The sequence below is a fragment of the Egretta garzetta genome, unplaced genomic scaffold (genome assembly GCF_000687185.1).
Source record: "Egretta garzetta isolate BGI_Z169 unplaced genomic scaffold, ASM68718v1 scaffold375, whole genome shotgun sequence".
Classification (NCBI taxonomy): domain Eukaryota; kingdom Metazoa; phylum Chordata; class Aves; order Pelecaniformes; family Ardeidae; genus Egretta; species Egretta garzetta.
In genome coordinates, this window is record NW_009259786.1 from 2,336,548 (window position 1) to 2,357,058 (window position 20,511).

At 42.4% G+C, this 20,511-nt stretch overlaps 1 protein-coding gene across 1 annotated transcript in view; it reads right to left on the bottom strand.

Moving 5' to 3' along the window:
- Positions 1-7,496: 7,496 nt before the first annotated feature.
- Positions 7,497-20,511, bottom strand: part of ROR2 (receptor tyrosine kinase like orphan receptor 2) — a 50,621-nt gene continuing 37,606 nt past the window's right edge. The window contains exons 5-9 of the mRNA XM_009639534.2: positions 18,121-18,248; positions 14,482-14,796; positions 12,494-12,739; positions 10,606-10,808; positions 7,497-8,939 (exon numbers count right to left, since the gene is read on the bottom strand). Of these exons, the coding sequence (XP_009637829.2) occupies positions 7,497-8,939; positions 10,606-10,808; positions 12,494-12,739; positions 14,482-14,796; positions 18,121-18,248 (2,335 nt within the window). The remainder of the gene's footprint in view (positions 8,940-10,605; positions 10,809-12,493; positions 12,740-14,481; positions 14,797-18,120; positions 18,249-20,511) is intronic.

The following is a 20,511-nucleotide window of genomic DNA, read 5'->3' on the forward strand; positions in this document are numbered from 1 at the left end:
TCTTCTTCGGTAGCAAATATAAAATATGTTTGCAGCAAAAGCACTTTCTGTAAATCTTCATGATAATTATTTATTACTTGGTGTATGGAAACAAACATTCAATTAAATTAATGTGGTCATGATAATCTAGTTTTTTTCTCCCTAATTCCACCACTTTTAGAGTTAACAAAACCTACTGAACAGATGGGTTATTTCCAGTTTTAGACACAGGTCTTAAAAAGGACAGTTAAACCATCAGGTACACTGTAATTGAGATAAAGTAAAGTTCCTCTTTCAGATCAATAGAAATGAGAAGTAACTACATCAGATTCTGTGCTCCCTCAGTACAGTATTATTTTAAATTCCGACTCTCCTGGAGATTTACAGCCCTGTGAACCCCATACTATTTCCAGCTCCTGCCATAACCTCAGTTATATTACTTCCCCCTGCTTGTGCAACCTCGCAGTATTCAGCTAAGATTTAGGGCCATGTTTTTTCATTTAAAGCAACGGGACAGGGCCTGGGTCAGGGAGAGTGCTGAGACCCTCAGCGTGGGTGTCCAGGGACAACTGTGACAGTGACAAATCCCTCTGTAAGTCCTACATGGTGGCAGTGCCCCATGGGGGATACTAGGGGATTCCTTGTGCCAGGGTCACCCTGTGAGTCTTCTCCTGGTGCAGCCATGAGTACTGTGACCAACTGGAAGCAGTGCCAGGGGAGGGTTTCACTTCGCACTGGGAGGAAGTGGGTTTGGATTCAGAGCTGCAAAAGGCCTTGCACAGCCCTGGAGCATCTGCACATCACAGAGAGAGCAAAGGAAAAACACCCTCTAATGAACTGCAGTTATCCAAATATGCATTGCCCCTTGCTGTTTCCTACCTGTATGCACATGTCTGTATGTAGGTATGTGTGTACATACACATGCATGCACACACACGCATGTGCACACACACACATTTCATTTGACCTTGAACACAGAGCTACTGCCTTATTTTCCATGATATTTTTTCTTCCCAAAACAGGCATGTATGCGCACGTGCACACACAGGGGTTGCCTTCTACTTGAGGTCACAAAGCAAGCCGGGGGGCCCAGCCTTCTGCAGTGGGAACCCAGTGTTAGGAGCTCCCACCATGTATCTATCAAGGAGTAGCAGTGGCTATAGAGTCCTGGCACTGCAACTTTTCAACATCAAAGATAGGGCAAGATGGGGATATTAGGTGCAAAATGTTTTTACAGCATTTTTCTGGAAAGGAAACCCTGCCAAACCAGCTCTCTTACATTTTGTCACAGGAGATACAGTACATTTTAGTCTAGAGAAAGGTCTGCCTGACCAGGATATCATGGACTCGATTTATCTTACCCACTGAGCACATTTAGTATTGCTTGAAAAGCCTGAGATTGCTCAGACCTCATATTGCTGATTGAAGGAGCCAACAACTTGTCACATCTGCAAGCTGGACACAACTGAAAGATTACACAAGGTCACTTCTGAAAAAATGAGAACAAAATTCAGTTTTCTAATAAGACGGAACTAAACCTCATTCACTGAGCCATGTCATTGTTCATGCTGTATGCCACCACTCTTATAATCTTCTAATACCCCTTTCCCAGTGTCTGAGAAAATCCACAAAACTTGATTCCTGTCATTCCACTAACATTTTTTAGACTTATTTATAGAACAGTAACATACGTTGTTCTTTACAATATGAATTTAGTCCCTTTCCTCAAATAGAGGATGGCTTTGCCAGTGGATTTTTTTCTTCATGTTTTGAGTAACTGAACTGCTATTTTTGAGAACAGTTTGCATTAGAGTTTGCCTGTCTAGAAACAGAGAGTTACTGTCTACGGAGGGCCAAACTGTGACTTAAAAACAGTAAAGCATAGCTTTATTTGAAGATACAACTGTTCTTGTAGCTGGGTGTTTCAGCCTTACATTTGTTTTGGCAAACACCTTAAGGTCTGACATCTTTTGAGAGTGCTCCAACTCAACAAGTGTCCCTGAGCTCCCTCCCAGAAAGCATCAGACCTCTTCCCTTCATTCCCACATGGCTGAAGTGAGATGGTTCCTCTGAACACAGAAGCAAGTGACATCTAATGAACTCCTCAGATAATAAGTGAAAAACACATTCGAATTCATATCTCTAATAAAAGTCTGAGGTACTGCTACTGTGAAGTAATTTCCCTTTGACTTACTATGATGTTCATAGCCCTGGCAGATACAGGAAGCAAAGAATTCATGTATCCACAGGGAGCATGTCCTTCTGGATCAGCCTTTAGGGAAATCATCAGATGAAACTGAGAGTAGTGACATTTAGATGAAGGTGAAGGAATGAAGCTGTCTATCAAAGCTTGTACTAATAAGGCCTATTTGTACTTCTCAGTTTGCACTGTGAGTGAATCATAGAATCATAGAATGTTTTGGGTTGGAAGGGACCCCTAGAGGTCATCTAGTCCAACCCCCCCTGCAGGAGCAGCGACACCGCTAACTAGATCAGGTTGCTCAGAGCCCCATCCAACCTGGCCTTGAATGCTTCCAGGGATGGGGCCTCCACTACCTCTCTGGGCAACCTGTTCCAGCATTTCACCACCCTCATCGTAAAGAATTTCTTCCTTATATCTAGTCTAAACCTACCCTGGTTTAGTTTAAAACCATTACCCCTTGTCCTGTCACAGCTGGCCCTACTAAAAAGATTTTCCCCATCTTTGCTATAGGCCCCCTTTAGGTATTGGAAGGCCGTAATCAGGTCTTCCCGCAGCCTTCTCTTCTCCAGGCTGAACAAGGCCAACTCTCTCAGCCTGTCCTCATAGGAGAGGTGCTCCAGCCCTCGGATCATTTTTGTGGCCCTCCTCTGGACCCGCTCCAACACTTCCATGTCCTTCTTGTGTTGAGGGCTCCAGAGCTGGATGCAGTACTCTAGGTGAGGTCTCACCAGAGCAGAGTAGAGGGGCAGAATCACCTCCCGAACCTCATGAAGTTCACACAGGCCCACCTCTCCAGCCTGTCCAGGTCTCTCTAGATGACATCCCGCCCTTCTGGTGTGTCAACCGCACCACTCAGCTTGGTGTCATCAGGAAACTTGCTGAGGGTGCATTCGATCTCTTTGTCTAAGTCATTGATGAAAACATTAAACAGCACCGGTCCCAGTACGGACCCCTGAGGGACACCACTCGTCACCGGTCTCCATCTGGACATCAAGCCATTGGCCACTACCCTCTGGACGTGACCATCCAGCCAGTTCCTTATCCACCGAACAGTCCACCCATCAAATCCATAGCTCTCCAATTTAGAGAGAAGGATGTTGTGGGGGACCGTGTCAAAGGCTTTGCAGAAGTCCAGATAGATGACGTCTGTTGGTTTTCCCTTGTCCATTGATGCTGTCACACCACCATAGAAAGCCATTAGGTTCGTCAGGCAGGACTTGCCCTTGGTGAAGCCATGCTGGCTATCTCGAATTCCCTCCCTGGCCTCCATGTGCCTTAGCATATCTTCTAGGAGGATCTGTTCCATCCTCTGTTCTTACACAGCTGTTTATATTACATTGTTTATTGTTTTGTCTTCCCTGTAGTCCCAATCAGTAAAACAGATGAAAACACCCTGCAATAACCCAGAACTCAGACAATATCAGAACAGGATTCAGTTTGGTGTTCTTGCCAGGCTACACTAGCATGGTGGAGAAGGTGTGTACAACTACAGTCACTTAAGTGTCCCTGCTCAGACTGCAAACCATCCCTGACCTTCCCTGCCCTGGGATTGTAAATCCATTCCCCATCTACCCCATATGCTCTTGCAAACAGGGACTCACACTTGTTTTCAGGTGTAGGCAGATGCCTGGTTGATCAAGGCACTGCTGGTTCCTATAGACATTTAGTTCCTTATGCTCTGGGACACATCAACCTGTCGTGTTTTAACCCCTGGCTGGCAACTAAGCATCAAGAACCCTAAGAAAGTCCTGCCATAGATCAAGACTTTGTCTTGGCACTTGTGACTGGGCTACACCCAAAGCCCTCCTGCCTCATGTTTCAGCTTCTCCCTCCTCCCCTCTTCCTCACCAGGACTCATGAATACACGTAGCGTAGACCTTCAGGCTTGCTGATGCTGGGTTGATCTCCAGCTCTGCCAGGGACCTGTTGAGCACAGGGGTATTTTGTCCTGCTCTGAGGTGAATCCCAGGAGCCTTTTTGTGCTCTGTAGGCATAGGCTGCATGTGAGAGAAGGAGCTGATACACCAGGGCTCCTTCCACATCTTTCTCCAACAGCTCTTTCTTCACAACAGTCCTAGCCAAGATCAGACACATGCACCATATCAGAGAGCTGGGCTTGAGTGAGGACAGCTAAATCAGTTAGGATGGGTGTGGGGAGGGCATGCACCACAACCAGTGTCATATATCACTGAAGATGGGGAAGAGGCAGTCTCTGTCAGCCAGAGCCCCATGCCTCATCAGTGGGCTGCTATGGACACTACCAATGCTCTACCCACTTTTCCCAAGGTCAGTCCCTGTTTTCTTAGGAAGATCATACTGGCTAAAGCAGAGTAGGGAACTAGCAAGAGGCAAGAGAAAACTTTTGAAACATCCCACAGTCTTCCCCAAAACATCTTGCTCTCTCCTTGTCATCCAGACATATATTTTATCTAGAAAAGTTGTTCTGCCACCAGGACAAACTCTAGCTTTGCTAACCCTGGCAGGAAGAAGTAACTTCGCATGCTCTAGTGAGCAGCATTGTGCTGGCTTTGCTGGGCCCCAGCCCCAACCCTTCCCTCCCCTATTCCCATCTTACCACCCTCTTCCATCCACTTACCACCACATCCCTTCTCTGTTCTTCCTTGGCTTTGCTTCCAAATCTTGAGGAGGAAAGACAGATCCTGACTCTGGCTGGGTCTTTGCAGGAGACATCATAGGGGACCAGCCTGGGGACTTGCAGAGCAACAAGTTACTGCCAATGCATATGATTTACAGCAGTCACTGAAGTGTTGAAGGGGTAACCACTTGTGGAGCGGTGCTCACCTGAGCTGTAGACGAGGTGCTTGGATGCCATCGTGGCTCTGGCTGTGGCAGCTCAGAGAACTGTGTCCACATCAACAGAGGGGAGAAAACCCCTCTGTGGTACTGTGTGTATGACCAATGCTGGCCTGGGGCATTGTATACTACTCCTCTACCATCTCTTTGAGAGTGCATCCACATCTCAGTGGGGATGGAAAAGTCATTACAGGAGTCTGTCCTATTCTTTTCTGACTATAGTGATTTATAGGCTTGAATTCACAAGGCTTGAAGAAGGGAATTAGGAGTTTCCCAATCTGCACCCAAAGCACTCAAAGTTGTAATGCTCTTTGACTGTCAGAAATGGGCTGAAGTTGAGACAGTGCTGTACAGAAGCTTCCACTGACTGCCACTCATTCATTTGTTATATCTCTTCTCTCACTGACGCATCTGTGGTGTAAATGGACCACTTACTCTTCATTTTTCAGGCAGTAAGTTAGCAAAGGAAGCCAATGTGGTTGATTAATGAAGTTCATTAATCTGAGAACGTGAAACCTAGAAGAAACAAAGAACTTAAAGTAAATAAACTTCACTTTTTTTTTTTTATTTATTTATCCTTTATTTAGTAATAGCACCCAAAGCTGCATTATATTAACACAAGTAATAAAGCTTTCATATTTTATTCCTACCAGTGCATTTCCAAATCCAAGTGAAATGCTGGAAATGAGTAATGCTGCCATACCATGAACACAGGATGTAGATCACAATGATACACGATTGACAAGTGAATCCCAATGCTATAAAATAAAAAGTTGTAGCTTAGGTATGAAATCTATAACCTAAGGAACTGTGGCCATTTCTATTTCCACAAAGTACCATAACAAAACAGTGGCTGTAGGAACTATAAAGATAACATACTTAATCATACTTTTTGCATCACTTTATTGAATACTCCATGTTGGATGTACAACTTATAGCTATAGTGTGTGTTGGCTAAAATGCTACAATGAGAATGTGTATTGCTTGTATTACAGAAAGGGTCATGAAATGTATGGACCTGTCTGCATGTTTAACAAAATGAAACAGCAATACAATAAAACTGCACCACATGTGAATATTGTAAATGGTTAAGTTATAAAATCATTCATCCAAAAATCCAAACATTTCAATGAAAAAAAGTATATAAAATGTAGTAAAACATAAATTACATTTAAAGGTCTGTACATGATTCATCCTGCAAATAGAAGCACAAAACCAGCACTTTGTACAGTATTGCTTATTTTGGTCTTCTAAAGTTCAAAGATTCTTCTTCACTAAAGAGGCAGGAAAAAACATGGTTTCACATGCAATCCAGCAGTAATTGCAGTAAATCAAGTAAGTCTATAACCCCGCACAAACCCCAACACTTTTACAATGTAGGAACACACATGTGGAGCCCTTTTCTGTACTTGATACCAATAAGCAATTAAAGTTGGATTGTTAAGTTAGTGCACACCTACAATATCCCCTACAATATCCCCATTTTTGGTTAACAGTGTATTAAGGCTGCTTGCTGCTGAAAATACACAGCAGAGAAGGAATAATTTCATCCACAAATGCAGTCAGATGATCTCATTTGGAAGGTTCTGTCACAGTCATTCATTGGGAATGATGAAAGAAAGCCATCTTCTCTCCTCTTGTGTTATTCCACAGGATGTTGTGGATGCTATAAGTTTATGTGGCTTCAAAATAATTTGGATAAATTCATGGTAGAAAATTCCATCGAGGGCTATTAAACAGAAAAAAAATTCCACTTCTGGCTTGGGAAGTCCCTAAGCCACAAATTGCTGGAGGCTGGGGAAATACCCTGGGGAAATTCTACAAGGGAAATTGCCCTTGCAGTCTTCCCTGGGCAGCCATAATCAATGGCCTTTCGAGACATGCTGCTGAGCTGGATAGACCCATGGTCTGACTCAGCATAGCCAATTTTGTGTTCAGTTTCCCTACTTTTCTGGTTAACGCAATACAAAGACAGATCAGTATTCTCAACTTGCTATTTTTTCAGACTCAAAAACCAAACAACAATCTCATGTCCATTATATCAAAGAGATAAATACTATAAACTAAGCTGTCCATCACATCCAGGGCACTTCTTTATGCTCAGGGCAATTCTGCAACGATAGTTGGATTCCTTTTTGTGTTATTGGTTTAAGCATAATTCACTAACATTACACTCACATATCATGATATACATGATGTGCAATGCTACTCTGCAATATGTTGCACAGCAACAGTACATAACTGAAAAGCAGCTTCCCTCAAGAACTGTAGGACAGTAAAAAAGATTAAACCCAGCAATTCTATACCATCATATTTGCAAAATCTGATGGTGGCAATGGTCAATAAACCAGGTATATCATTACTGCTGCACTTTACATGGGTGTAGGTTTTTTAGTTTTGTTTCTTTTAATCAGATAAAAATCACTGCTATTAAGCCTAAGGATCTACAGCCTCCATGCATGAAAGTGATGTGAAATGATTAGTAATGAGGCCAAATTCCTTAAGCTTCTGATTGAATTTCTGCTTCGTCCATCTGAAGTGTGTCATTATCGCCCAGCAATTCTGTTTCAGGCACAGAGCCTTCCTCTTCCTCCTCTTCCTGGACGGGATTCTGGGCGATGTCTTCTGTTCCGTTGTGCATGTCATCCGTGCCCTCTGAGAGCAGAGCAGCCCTATCGGCCACCGATGCGTTGGAAGGCGCTGTTGTTACATAGCCTGTGCTGGTGGATCCGCTCCCGCTGTGGTGGGAGCCTGGTTTGGGAATGATCTGGGGAGGCATTTGCTGAGGAGCCATTTGCATTGGAATTTGGACAGGGTAAAAATTTGGCAAGTAAGCCCCATAGGCAGGCATTGGCTGGTAACCATTTACTGGAATGTAGAGCTGAGGAGGTGGGACCATTGGTCTCATCTGCCCTTTCATTTGTATGAACTGCGGTTGAGGGAAAGCTGGAGTTTTCTGCTTTGGTCCAATGTACCTAGCATTGCTGATGTTGCTAACAGGGCTTGTGCTGAGAGAACTTGTTTGCGTGGTGTTGCTTGCCCCAGAGGTTTGCGCTGAGCTGTTGTAATTAGAAAGGTTTCCCCATGTTCTTAGTCTGTTGTGTATATCTTTAAATCTTGGTCTTCTATTGGGAAATTCATTCCAACACTCCAACATCAAAGTGTATATCCATGTGGGGCAGTCGTCAGGACATGGTAAAACCTGTCGGTTCCTGATCATCTCGATGACATCCTGGTTAGAATAACCACAGTAAGGCTGCAGGCCATAGCTGAAAACTTCCCACAACACAACTCCATATGACCATATATCTGAATCAATAGAAAACTTGCCATACATAATAGCCTCAGGGGACATCCACCGGATAGGAAGAAGGGAATTTCCCATCAGTTTGTAGTAATCAGCAGCGTAAACTTCCCTGAAAAGGCCTAAATCAGATATTTTCACATTCAGTTTATCAAACACCAGTATATTTCTAGTGGCCAGGTCCTTGTGGACAACATGGTGGCTTGAAAGGTACTCCATTCCTGCAGCTATCTGAGTCACAATGTGAAAAAAGTCTGCTGGTTCCAGAGTGGATTTTACTGTCTTGTCATCATCAGTGCTGCCAACATCTGAATGGGGAGATCTCATCACCAAGAACTCATGGAGGTCACTGTGGGAACAATAGCTAAAAATCATGCTTATGGGTTGTTCTTTTGTCACTATTCCCAACAAACAAACGATGTTTGGGTGCTGTAATCGTGATCTCATCATTGCCTCGTGTTTGAATTCTTCCCGAAGAGCCAGTTCTGCTTTGTCTTTTAGTGTCTTGATAGCAACAGCTTGTGTCTGTTCACCTGGTGCTGTACCAAAAAGATGCCCCTTGTAGACTTTTCCAAATCTCTCCTCTCCCAGTTCCTCCATAAACCGCACAGTGGACAGATTGATTTCTTTAAGTTTAGCCTGAAATGAAGTAAAGAAAGTAAGTCAGTAAAAAATCACAACATTTTCTAAACAACAGAATCTCTTATTAAAGAGAAGTTCCCAGTGGTTAGATGCTCCAAAGGGAAGATAAATTGGGCCAAAATGACTTTTCAGCTTTTTGCATATTCACATCAGTATATTGATTTTACAGTTAACCTTGGAATGACTTATACTGTTATCAGAAGTGTAAACTGAATTATGCTGCAAGATGATGAGTATAATTATTTTCACAAAGGAGAGACCATATTTCCTGCAAGCTGAATGAATAACCGGTTCAGAGTAAATCTGGCAAACGATGATGCCTATTAACTGCAGCTGCACTTGCCCTACAGATCTGCCCAGAGGTACCCACTGGAGATGTCAGAAAAGCTGAGGACACTGGCTGAGGATGTGGCAGCCTCAGGGTGAACTGAAACATCCCTTCCAGTGGAAGGAGGAACAAAACCTCTCTTTCAGTTCTGCAGTAGCAGATATCCCCTTTCTCCTCCACTGGACTACAGGAATGATCCCTGCCTGTGGGCAGCAGTACACAATACCCCTGCTGAGAAACCTTGTGCTAGCTCTGATAAAGAGGGGGGTGGAAGAAGAGTGAAAGGAAGAAGGAATTTCTCTCTGGTACATGAAGGTGGTGAAGCCAAGAATGAGGAATCCCCCTGCAGCTGGCAGCAAAAGCAAGGGAGTTTGTGACAATGATCTAATTGGTCTGTCCTGACCAGTACGGGCTGGAGGAGTCCCTAACCAAGCCAGATGCAGCTGGCACAGCTTCTCACACAGGGTACCACAGCCAGAGGGAGCAGGACAGGCTGGAAAGAGGCTTTGACAGGTGATTTGGGAGCATGCTTTGATTTTAGTGGCCAACAGACTATGGACTGGACCAGATAGTTTCCAGCACAGCCCAGGCTCAGCCATTACACCTCCCCCTTATCACAAAAAATCAATGCAATTTGTTACAATTGGTAATATCCCACAAATATTCTACAGTTTCCTAAACAGATGTTGACAATTATTCCAAACTGAGCATTGTTTTTTAGAGCTTGCATCTTGTAAATGCTGTGATTAAAAATTCAACAAGAACAAGATTTTAGCATGGACATCAGTCAGTTGACCCAGAAAATCATATGCAGTAGCTGAGATCTGTAGACAGAAGTTCAAAGCCATTTTCGTTTCACCATCCTTTGTGATACACAGCCTTAGAAACATGTTGCACCCCAGCTCAGCTCCCCGCTCAGTGGTAGTTCAGAATACCAGCAGACTGAGCTGACAGATTAGACAAGAAACCCCACCGTGCATCCAGCTTTAAACAAGCAAACCAGCCACTTTGCTACCAGTAGTGAAAATGAGCTGCACGCTGAAGACTGGATCAGAAATAACAAAATTTCCACTCACTGAGACAACAGGCAGAATGGGGATTGACAGGTAGGGACAAATGTCATAAAATATTTTGTCCTGAAAGCTGTTGGTGGAGGTCAGGATTTCTGGATACATCTAGTGAGTGCAAGTCCTGGTTTTCTTTGTAGTAGATGGCCAGGACAGGATGAAAATTAGGTCCCTTACAACACGGCTCAATTTGAACACTGGAACCCAAGACAATGAAAATCACGACACTTTGGAAATATGTGGCCTAAGCAAATTCTGGAAAAAATACCTGTTTGTGTTGATTAATGAGTGGCATTTCCATGTCCTGGCTAGGAGATGCCATCAGCTGGCGGCGCTGTGGTGTCGCAGCAGATGCCTTCTGCTTGTTTCTGCACATACAGACCAGGAAGAAAAGGCAGGCGATAACCAGAGGGATGGCTATGCTGGGAACCAGGATGTAGAGGATTCCCATTTTACTGTTGTCACGTGGACCTGTCAGGCACAGAAATGTTCATTGTTTACAATATGTATTTTTAATGCATTCGATACTAAAGCAAAACAAACAAACAAACAAACAAAGAACAACCAAAACCAACTATGATATGTTTATTAATACTACATTTAAACAAAAAGTAACTCCTATAGCTTGAAAACAGAAGTCACATTATACCCTCTCCCCCTTCTCCATAATCTTCCATTATATATTTCAAAGAAGTCTGAATGGATTTAGCAACTAGTATTATGAAGGTAAACTGGGAGCCCCATATTTAATGTGTTGACTGTAACAGTATGTGGTTTATTTCACTTTATTTTTGAGGCTTGAGGTTGTGGAAACTGCAGAACATAGACCAGAGTAGCATTGCATTATCTTGTTCAGGGAATAAAAAACAAAGTGAGTAGTCTTCATTACAGTATACAAAGCAGTGAACTCAATGGTACAAACTGCAGCACAACATTGCAGTCTAGCCTTCTTGTCCAGCTTCAGCCATTTCTTTCCCAACTTTACCCACTTTTTACCTCCACTGGTACTACTTCTGCCCAGAAAAAAATAAATCTCACTTCTCACTGGCAGAGATATTATTTGTTCTGTACTTAATGGAATTAGAATGCTTTTATGTTACAGGGAGACAGACATTAAAAAGCTATCAATACACTTAATAAGACTGTTCTGGAAGCTTCCTAAAATGCTTTTTTCTTGATACTTAGAGACTCCAGGAAAGCATAGTGATGTCCAAAATGTTTATTGGAACTGCCTGGGATGTTTTCTGCAATCCGTGGTTTTGCTATTTGTGGCTACTGCTTTCACCACAACCACATCTCAGTGTTATCTTTGCACCATGTTACATGCAATGTAGAAATTTATTATAAATGTCAAATCATGTTACTGTAAAAAAGTGAAGTAACTAAGATATTTTATATGAACCTTGAGCCCTCTTAAATATCCAGGCAATCTGTAACAAAACCACTTTTATGGCTTCCATGATACATCTGTTGCTGCAGGAAACATGCTTTTCTTCCTAATGAAGCACAGAACTAAGCTGCTTTGCCATGTCGAAAGACTGTTACCAGTGTAACAGTGCTAGGCTGCTGTACCAGGGAGGTGAGTGGGACATCATTAAACTGTGAGAGTTGTACTTTTTATTATTGCTATCAGTTGTGCAGTACAGAGCCAGTAGCAGATAGTGTAGGACTTTTCTGATAAGATCGTGTTTCATGACATCTCTGCTTCTGCACTTCACAGGGTTTCCTTCCAACTAAGCATGGTGCTGTATCTCCCTCTACAGGATCTGAAAATCCTTGCCGCCTGCAAGACGCCATACAGAGCAAAAGCAATATACCATTGAGTAGCATGAGCAAACCAAACACATACAGATGATAAGTACACCAAGTCTGGCATTTGACAAGTTAGAATACAAACTACAGCGGTATCGCTAATTACTATCTCAGCTTAAGCACCCAATACATATTAAAAAAGTGTCACAATATCTCAGTGACAAGTTCTGATGTCCAGAAAATATTAAACGCCTACAACACAAAACAAGGGTGCTGCATTACAGCAAGTGAAACATTTGAAAGCATAACCCTCTTAAATTAATTCTACTTGTAATAATAGGGAACATTCAAAATTACACAGGATTCAGGACAGTAGTAGGGGAAAAAAGAAAGAGAATACATACTACAAGAAGGTATGTCACACAGTTCCATGCGTACGTTTTTATTCTTTGTAAAACACCAGGGCCCATCCATCTGACCTCCAGGATTTCGGCAATATGCATGTCCTCCACCTAGCTCTGGAAACTGTGTGCTTGTCAAATCATGGCTGTGGGGACTCTGGGAGTCCCAGAGTTGACAAGTGTGGCCAGATTTGGTAACGCTGACTGTGCCTCTGTAGTCTGCTCCAGAACCATTGTAGCACTGGTGATCTGCAACACAGGGTTTGACAAAAGGTTGCAAATAACAAAACAATCAAGGGCCAGCAATACCGAAAGGGTTGAAGCGCGTAGACCATGTATGCAAAAAGTACTTGAATTTAGGTACTTCAGGATTTATATGAAAGCTGTGGGGTTTGAAATTTCCATTCTATGAATATCTGTACATTTACACCCAGTTATTTCTGGATTCTGTCCTGGAGTGTCTCAGCTCTGTGGCTATGCACGCCAATATTTGGTAACTCTGAATGCAAGCTGATACTAAGGAGCATGTATGGACCTTTAGATACAGGTCAAGATAAGTTAAACTAAATTGGAGATAAGGGTTTCACTTCAGGAAACGTCTTCAGATGCCAACAATGTAATCTTCCCGGCACTTTTATTTCTCATAATTTTTTTGTTTTCCTCTCACTGCTCATTTCCTAGAGAAATCGGTGCTGCATTTTCTAACACTTCTTGCCAATTTTTCCTCCTTTTCTTCTTTAGAAAAAAGGGATACAAGCTTTTCTTCTCCCTAGATATATCACTTCCATATTGGCTGAACTCTTATCTTCATTCTCTCTCTGTTTTGCTGCTATCCTCTCTTCATACTTTTTTGAGTGCTTGCCTCCCATATGTATCACCTGAACTGAATCATGCATTCTTCTGTATGTTTGCAACATTACCTTCTTCATTTTCACGAGTTCCCCTCCCCAGCCCTCCAGAATCCAGCTCTCTCAAAGCCCTTCCTTCAAAGCCCCAGGGTACTCACACCCAGTTGTTCCACTGGTTCTGAGGATCACAGACAACTTTTGCCAGACTTTTGTTGGTTTTATTCTCATTTCTTTTGTTTGATACCTCTTCCCTGGCTAATTTGCCTCTGCCATCATTTTGTCAATTGTTTCTGCTTCCCAGCTACACTAGATTATTGCCTTACAGGCACAGAGCTAGTCTTCCATGCCCACCGTTATGCCATGAACCTTGCTCCTGACTGTGGGTTAAGACAATGGATATTCGGAATAACCTTATCACACTTTGAACTTTAAACACCTTCAGTCTCTTGGAGCTCCCTTGTTGAACATTGTAGGGGGTGGTGATTAATTGCTAGGAAACAGAGTAGGCAGAAAAATTGTCAGCACATAATTACTGACAACAGAACAGCCCTTCTACTCCTGGATGCAAATATAAATTCAGGGAAGCGAGATCAATGCTTTCACCCATCTGGTGTGGGCGAAGAAAGACAATTACACTCCATGGTTGATTTACAGGATTAATATTCTTGTGGATTTCCATATAGAAAGAATGAACATTAAATGTCTAATTTCTTAACAGGCTTCCACAGCCTATCTGAGGTTTATTGATACATAAACAGAACTCACAAATATTGTAGGGGGGGGACTTGTCCAGAAAGGCAAGGACTGAGCCGGAGGTGGGGGCAGGTATGTGGGAAGGGAAGCCAGTGATGTACTGCTGCCCCTCACAAATCTGAGTAAAATCAGTTGTGTGAACACAGAGTTTTATAGCCCTGGGTGGCTGACATAACCCCTTTCAGCATCCTTTAAACTTCCTCATCATCCTAACTATACCTTACACCAGTGCAAGATTATGGTCAGTATTAACATAATAAAAAGTAGTAGTGTCGAGTATAACAGTACTTTCCTCATAAAAAGAACAACTGATAAAATATTGTCTCTCCAACCCAACCTGAGGAAGCAACAAACCCTACTTTTTCCCAGTGATGAAACACCCAGACTTACATCGGCTGAGTCTCTCCACGGGGATCCCAATCCTTATGCAGTTGGCAGCTTCCAAGGTGTCAGGTCGTGGAAGATCCTCACACTTAGGCAACTGTAGCTGCATCAGGATGAGGGGGTTTGACCTAGCAATGTTGTACTCCTGCCTACAGAGATCATTCTCCAGAACTTCACATTCATCCCGGCACAGTTCCCGTGGCTTAGGGGTCCGAGAGCGCTCGTCACACAGGGGAAACACGAAGTGGCAGAAGGATGGTATAGCGAACTGTGAGCACTGATCAGACAAATGTGTGGAAGTGCCAATCATGGTAAATGCAGCTGGAAAGGAAGAAAAATACTGCTTAAGTATTAATTCATGAAAAGCATTAGAAACAACAAAATTTTCGTGTCATTTGCCTTTTAAAACTTTCATCTTTTCTTGAGGGTCTGAAAGCCTATTGAGCAGCAGGGAAATGAGGTAATTTCTACTGTAAAGGAGAGCTGACAAATGCAGAAAGCAAACCCAGCATCCCAGTGTCCCCCTGACATCTGCACAGAACTTGTAGGACCTCAGTTCTTAGGAAATTACCCATGTGACTAGCATTGAGCAAACTGTTGGTGCTTGACTAATTTTAACTTGAAAGGATAAAGAACAAAGGCAAGATACACCTGCCAGGATGCTGACATGTATTTCCAAAGTTCCTAATTAGGTAAAATCTGAACGAGGATTACCTAACTTCTTCCTTCTGTAGACATTTTGATCAATAAACAAGACAAGTGTTTTTCACGTCTTGACAGGCAAAAGGAAGTGTGCTATTGGTATTTGGGGAGATATTGCTACTGATAGACATGAGAGAAGCCTAACAGGCTGCAGCTTTGGGAAAAATGAATATAATCAATCTCAGCATACCAATCACATTAAGATGAATGTCACAATGAATTAGGAACTTAATCCTCCCCTTCAGCTCTCAGCATCTACATGCTAACATCTATCTGAGTTTTCTTGTACATTGCAAAGACAAATGTGCATGTTCATCATGTATCTGGGGATAAATGAAGCTTTAAATGTAGGAAGGTTCATTCCCACACTGGAAAGCATAATTTCTGAGTGAGCCTTGCTAGACTGCACATTCCACCAACACACACTGTAAAAAGAGAGGAAATGAGCAGTTCAAGTCATTCAGCAGTCTCTTTACAACCTACAAATCAGTTCTTTCCCTCTTGTCCAGCTCTCTCCTTTCAACCATTTACTTCCTCCTGCTACCTGCTATCAGAGAGTCTCCTGCTTCTTCCTAAATATCATACATAGAGCAAGCAGCCCCAATTCCAGCCTTTTGTACTGTTTACACCTTTTCTTATTTTAATATAGGAATATTAACAGGGGAATACAACAGTTTATCAGTCATGCAGGGAACACTGCATGCAAGCACAGCATCAGGCCTCAAATGACAGCTGTGACGTGTGCTTCTCCCAAAGACTAACAGGCAAAAAATAAATGCAGAGGAGTGAAGTGGTCACTGTTGGCTATTTGAAACACCACACTAATTTTTGTGAAGATGTTACAGAATTTAGGTCAGCATGAGTGAAGAGCATACAATTCATAATCATGTCCTTATTTCGATGGGAGGTGCAAAAGCTAGCAGGACTGTGCGCTGGCTTCTAAGGGATTTGTTTCTTTAGTTATTAAATAGATATTAAATGGCACAGCAAAGACATTGCTAGCCACACACATCCACAGGTCAGGGGTCAGGTTCATGCACTCTTTATTGTTGGCCTTCCAGTCTTTCCAAGTAAGGTCTCATGTTTTTCTCCAGAAACGTCCTTCTTTTTTTAATAGAAGGCTGCAATTCTCGCCTAACTGCATGGCCAGGACTGAGCAGCACCAGAGGCCGTAGGGACAAAAGGAATGTATTATTTCACACATCAGTGCAACAGGGAAATGAAAATCCAGAATGAAAACTCCCCATAGATGTTGCCTGTAACCTTTTTAAATGCTCTCAGTTTTGGGCGGTAGGTGTCACCGTTTCCCACACACAGCCTTCCCTGCATGCCCCACCGCTCTGAGCTCAAAAGACCTTCCACCAAAAACTGTGCTCAAGGAGTACAGGCAAAAGTATAAGCAAAATCTCAGCAGCAGGTATGTGGCAGGTTTGGTTTTGGTTTTTTTTTAATCTAACAAGTTACCACAGTTGCAAAAATACCCCGCCAGTTGGACAGAGAACACCTAGTCTTGCAATACTTCTTTACATAGAAGATGACTTCTAAGAAACAGGTATGCTGTGAAATCCTCAGGGTTGTTTTGCATGAGGCATTTGGTATGTTCTTCAGATGTATATAGTTTGAAAATGACATATTATTAATGGATTATCATTACTGCTTAGCAGCCAGGTCATGAATGTCCGTGTTGTATATTCCAGAAACAAGTATAAGTTGATCAATAAACATTTTCTGGAAGATACCACAGGTTTTTGGTTATGTGCATTTTTGGTTTTGTCTTTTTTTTTTTTTAAAGGACATTATGAACTTAATTTATGGAGTAACAAGTTTAGTCATTTCAGATAGCTGAACATTTCCATATCTCTGGAAAACATCCAAACAGGATAGAGATTATGTCATAGAAAAAATTGGATCAATAGTGTGCATTAATTATTGGTATACATAAGGATAAAAGAGGATGAAATTACAACAGGAGTACAGGAGAAAGGAGGGAGGGGACTGAACTGTAACAGCACAAGGAAAGGTGAGCACCTGGATTTTGCCAGTCCCAGAATCTGATCATCATCTCAAGAACTGAAAAAACCTAAGCTGGATTTGTGGCTTGACAATGAGCCTTTAAGGTTATATCTTTAAGGAGATAACAGCTGACAAGTGAAGTCGAACTCTTTTTGGCAACCAGTTACATTAAAATTGTAGATTCCATTAGTTAGCCATATCTGGCCAGATACAAATAAGCTCCTGCTGGACTGAGTTAGTTTGCCATATATTATGATAAACAGTTTGCTCTATTCCACAGATTTATTTGCTTGGTCTGCTTGTGTACATCAGAGTCATAGCTGCTAATGTCAGCTAACTGAGGTCCAGTGCAGAAAACCCATGTTGATGTACAGCCCATTGAAAGTCATTAAGGTTTTGGATGCATGTTTTTGACCCTGTACCAAAACAATGACCAGAGAAAGAATCAGCAGGGATAGAGCACAGGAAGGTCAACTCTTGTTTTATATAAATCAGTGTGAAATCTGTAGTCAGCTGGGATTATGCATTAGGGGAGGAAACCCAAAGGAAAAGCCATTACACATTCAAGAAAATCAAAACCCAGTAATGTTTTATTACATCACAAATTGATTTTTCAAAAAAAATCTTCTGTTTTAATCCATCATGCAAAAAGCTCCAGTATAAACTACAAGCTGTTAAAAAGTCAGTGATCTGACATTTTACTTGAGGACATGGAAAAAGCTTCTACACATGACTGCAAATATTCATCTTCCTTGCTCCAAATTTTGCTAACTGCACAAATGGGAAACTGGCTCACCTCCTCTAAGCCTCAGTATAAGGATGTCTCAGTCATTGACCAATAAAATTTAAAAGGATGATAGGACTGTTTATACCTGAACTGACTACTTTCATGAATGTTTTTTGCCCTCCTACAGAGATGTATAAGCTTACCAGTAATTCGGTTTTCAATTTCCCCTTGCATCTGGAGGGAGTCCACATAAATGGTCCTGTTTCCAATGATTCGTGCACATGCAATTCCCCTGTAGGGCTGACAGAACCCGTCTTCATGGTAATCTTCTCTGCAAAAGACAGGTTAGGATTTTATAAGCAGAAGTCTAGCTGTCCTCAATGACTTTTTGTAAAATACATTCTTATAAAAGGAGAAAACCCCAAAAGACTGTAGTTCCATTCCCCAGCTGCAGCTTTTTTCTCCAATTCTCTCTACACTACCTTAGAAGTATTAATGAGGCACCCTGTAGATAGCTCATTAGCGAAAGAAGCAAACCAAAACCCAAGATTAATTCAAAAATTATATGCTAATAGTAATGGGATTTGACAGATGAATCTATTAAAAAGCTGTTAGACTGAGACAGCTTGTTACATGTCCTCATGCATTTTTGGCATGTACTGCACCCAGTACAATTAAGCAAACAGTTGGTTCTCTTCTCCCACCTCTCTCTCCCTTTCTTCATTTCCTGCAGTGAACAGCAGAAGAGACCTTGCCAAACTTTAATCAAAACAGGGAATAGTTTTGAACTCTGAATTAGGTAAACAGAATAAAAAGTAATCAAGGTTTTAACCTCTTTTCCTCTTCTCTCCAGTTAGAGTCAATGCCAAATTCCTCTTCCAGCATGTATTTTAATACTTTTTTTTCAATTCAATGAGGTCTTGGGCCAAATTTTACTCCCTTATAGCAACATAAGTATTTTGGCATAAGAGCACTAGCCTAAAGTCTCAGTGGTTCAACACATCATCCCCAAAGCCCCAGTAAATAATTCAGAGCTGATCTGTAGATCATAACTGTCTGAGCTCTGAACAGGAGCTTCAGAGTGATAGCACTCTGAGTTAACATCCAGTATGCCGCGTACTTCCTCTGGCAGGGCACAGCCTCTGTGCTAGGATCCACTAGCCCAATGGATTCACATCACATCATTCACTGCATGATGGACCAAAAAAAGCATAAAACACAGTCTAGAAAACCATGACTCTAGAGTGATCCTAGGATGCCCAAAAGCTTAATCAGCTTCTGTAACTAAACAGTCAGTTCAAAAGTCTGGGAAACCTCTCCCATACCAGCTTATTTTGAAGTATTACTTCAATACCCTTCTGCACTTCGTACTTTATTATCTTTGGATATCAATACCTGTTTTGGTCACCCAATTTTCCACTTCTCTTACAAATACCTTCACCCTTCCTCAGCATGCCACATGAGCGGGAAAAAACTGTCGCTGAATACATGTAAAACCACATAACTCCGGCTGGGCCAAATCAGCATGGAAACCTGCTGCCTGACAGCAGCCAGCCATGATGAGTGCATCTGCCAACACCTACGCAGTGATGAGCGCAGCCCATTATTTCTGATACCTTATTCTGTTTTAGGAACCTCTTTTCATTTTTCCTCTGCTGTGTCTCCCTGATAAAGCTTATCTCTTCAGGGAATAACTGCATTATTTCTTAAAGTATAAGCTCCTTGGAAGTGGAAGGTTGGGCAGGACTGTCCATACAGTGTAGCCAAAGCTGGAACCATCAATCATCTAGCAGCATCTCTCCCTTTCCTCCCAGAAAGACAATGACTTCACAGAATCACAGAATCGCAAGGGTTGGAAGGGACCTCGGGAGATCATCTAGTCCAACCCCCCTGCTAGAGCAGGCTCTCCTAGAGCAATCTACACAGGACTTCGTCCAGGCGGGCTTTGAATATCTCCAGAGAAGGAGACTCCACAACCTCCCTGGGCAGCCTGTTCCAGTGCTCTGTCACCCTCAAAGTAAAGAAGTTTTTCCTCATATTCAACTGAAACCTCTTATGTTTCAGTTTGCACTCATTGCCCCTAGTCCTGTCGCAGGACACCACTGCAAACAGACTGCTTCCATCCTCATGACTTCCGCCCTTAAGATATTTGTATGTGTTGATAAGGTCCCCTCTCAGTCTTCTCTTCTTCAGGCTGAACAAGCCCAACTCTCTCAGCCTTTCCTCATAGGGGAGGTGCTCCAGTCCTTTTATCATCCTTGTTACCCTCCTCTGGACTCTTTCTAGGAGTTCCTCATCTTTCTTGAACTGGGGAGCCCAGAACTGGACACAGTACTCCAGGTGGGGTCTCACCAGGGCAGAGTAGAGGGACTTAACAGGACCCAATCCATCACACAGCTACTAGATAAACCATGGTGATATGAAGTGTCTCCTGCAGTTGTTGTCCAGATCTGGCCTTTATTTCCTATCACAGTAAGATTGTTAAATGTTCATAAAGCAACATTTTCTCTACAAACTCTGAAACAAATTCTGCTTCCACGAAGATATGTAAGTTTTTGATTATGGTGGATGAAGTAAAGGAAGAGTCTTTCAGG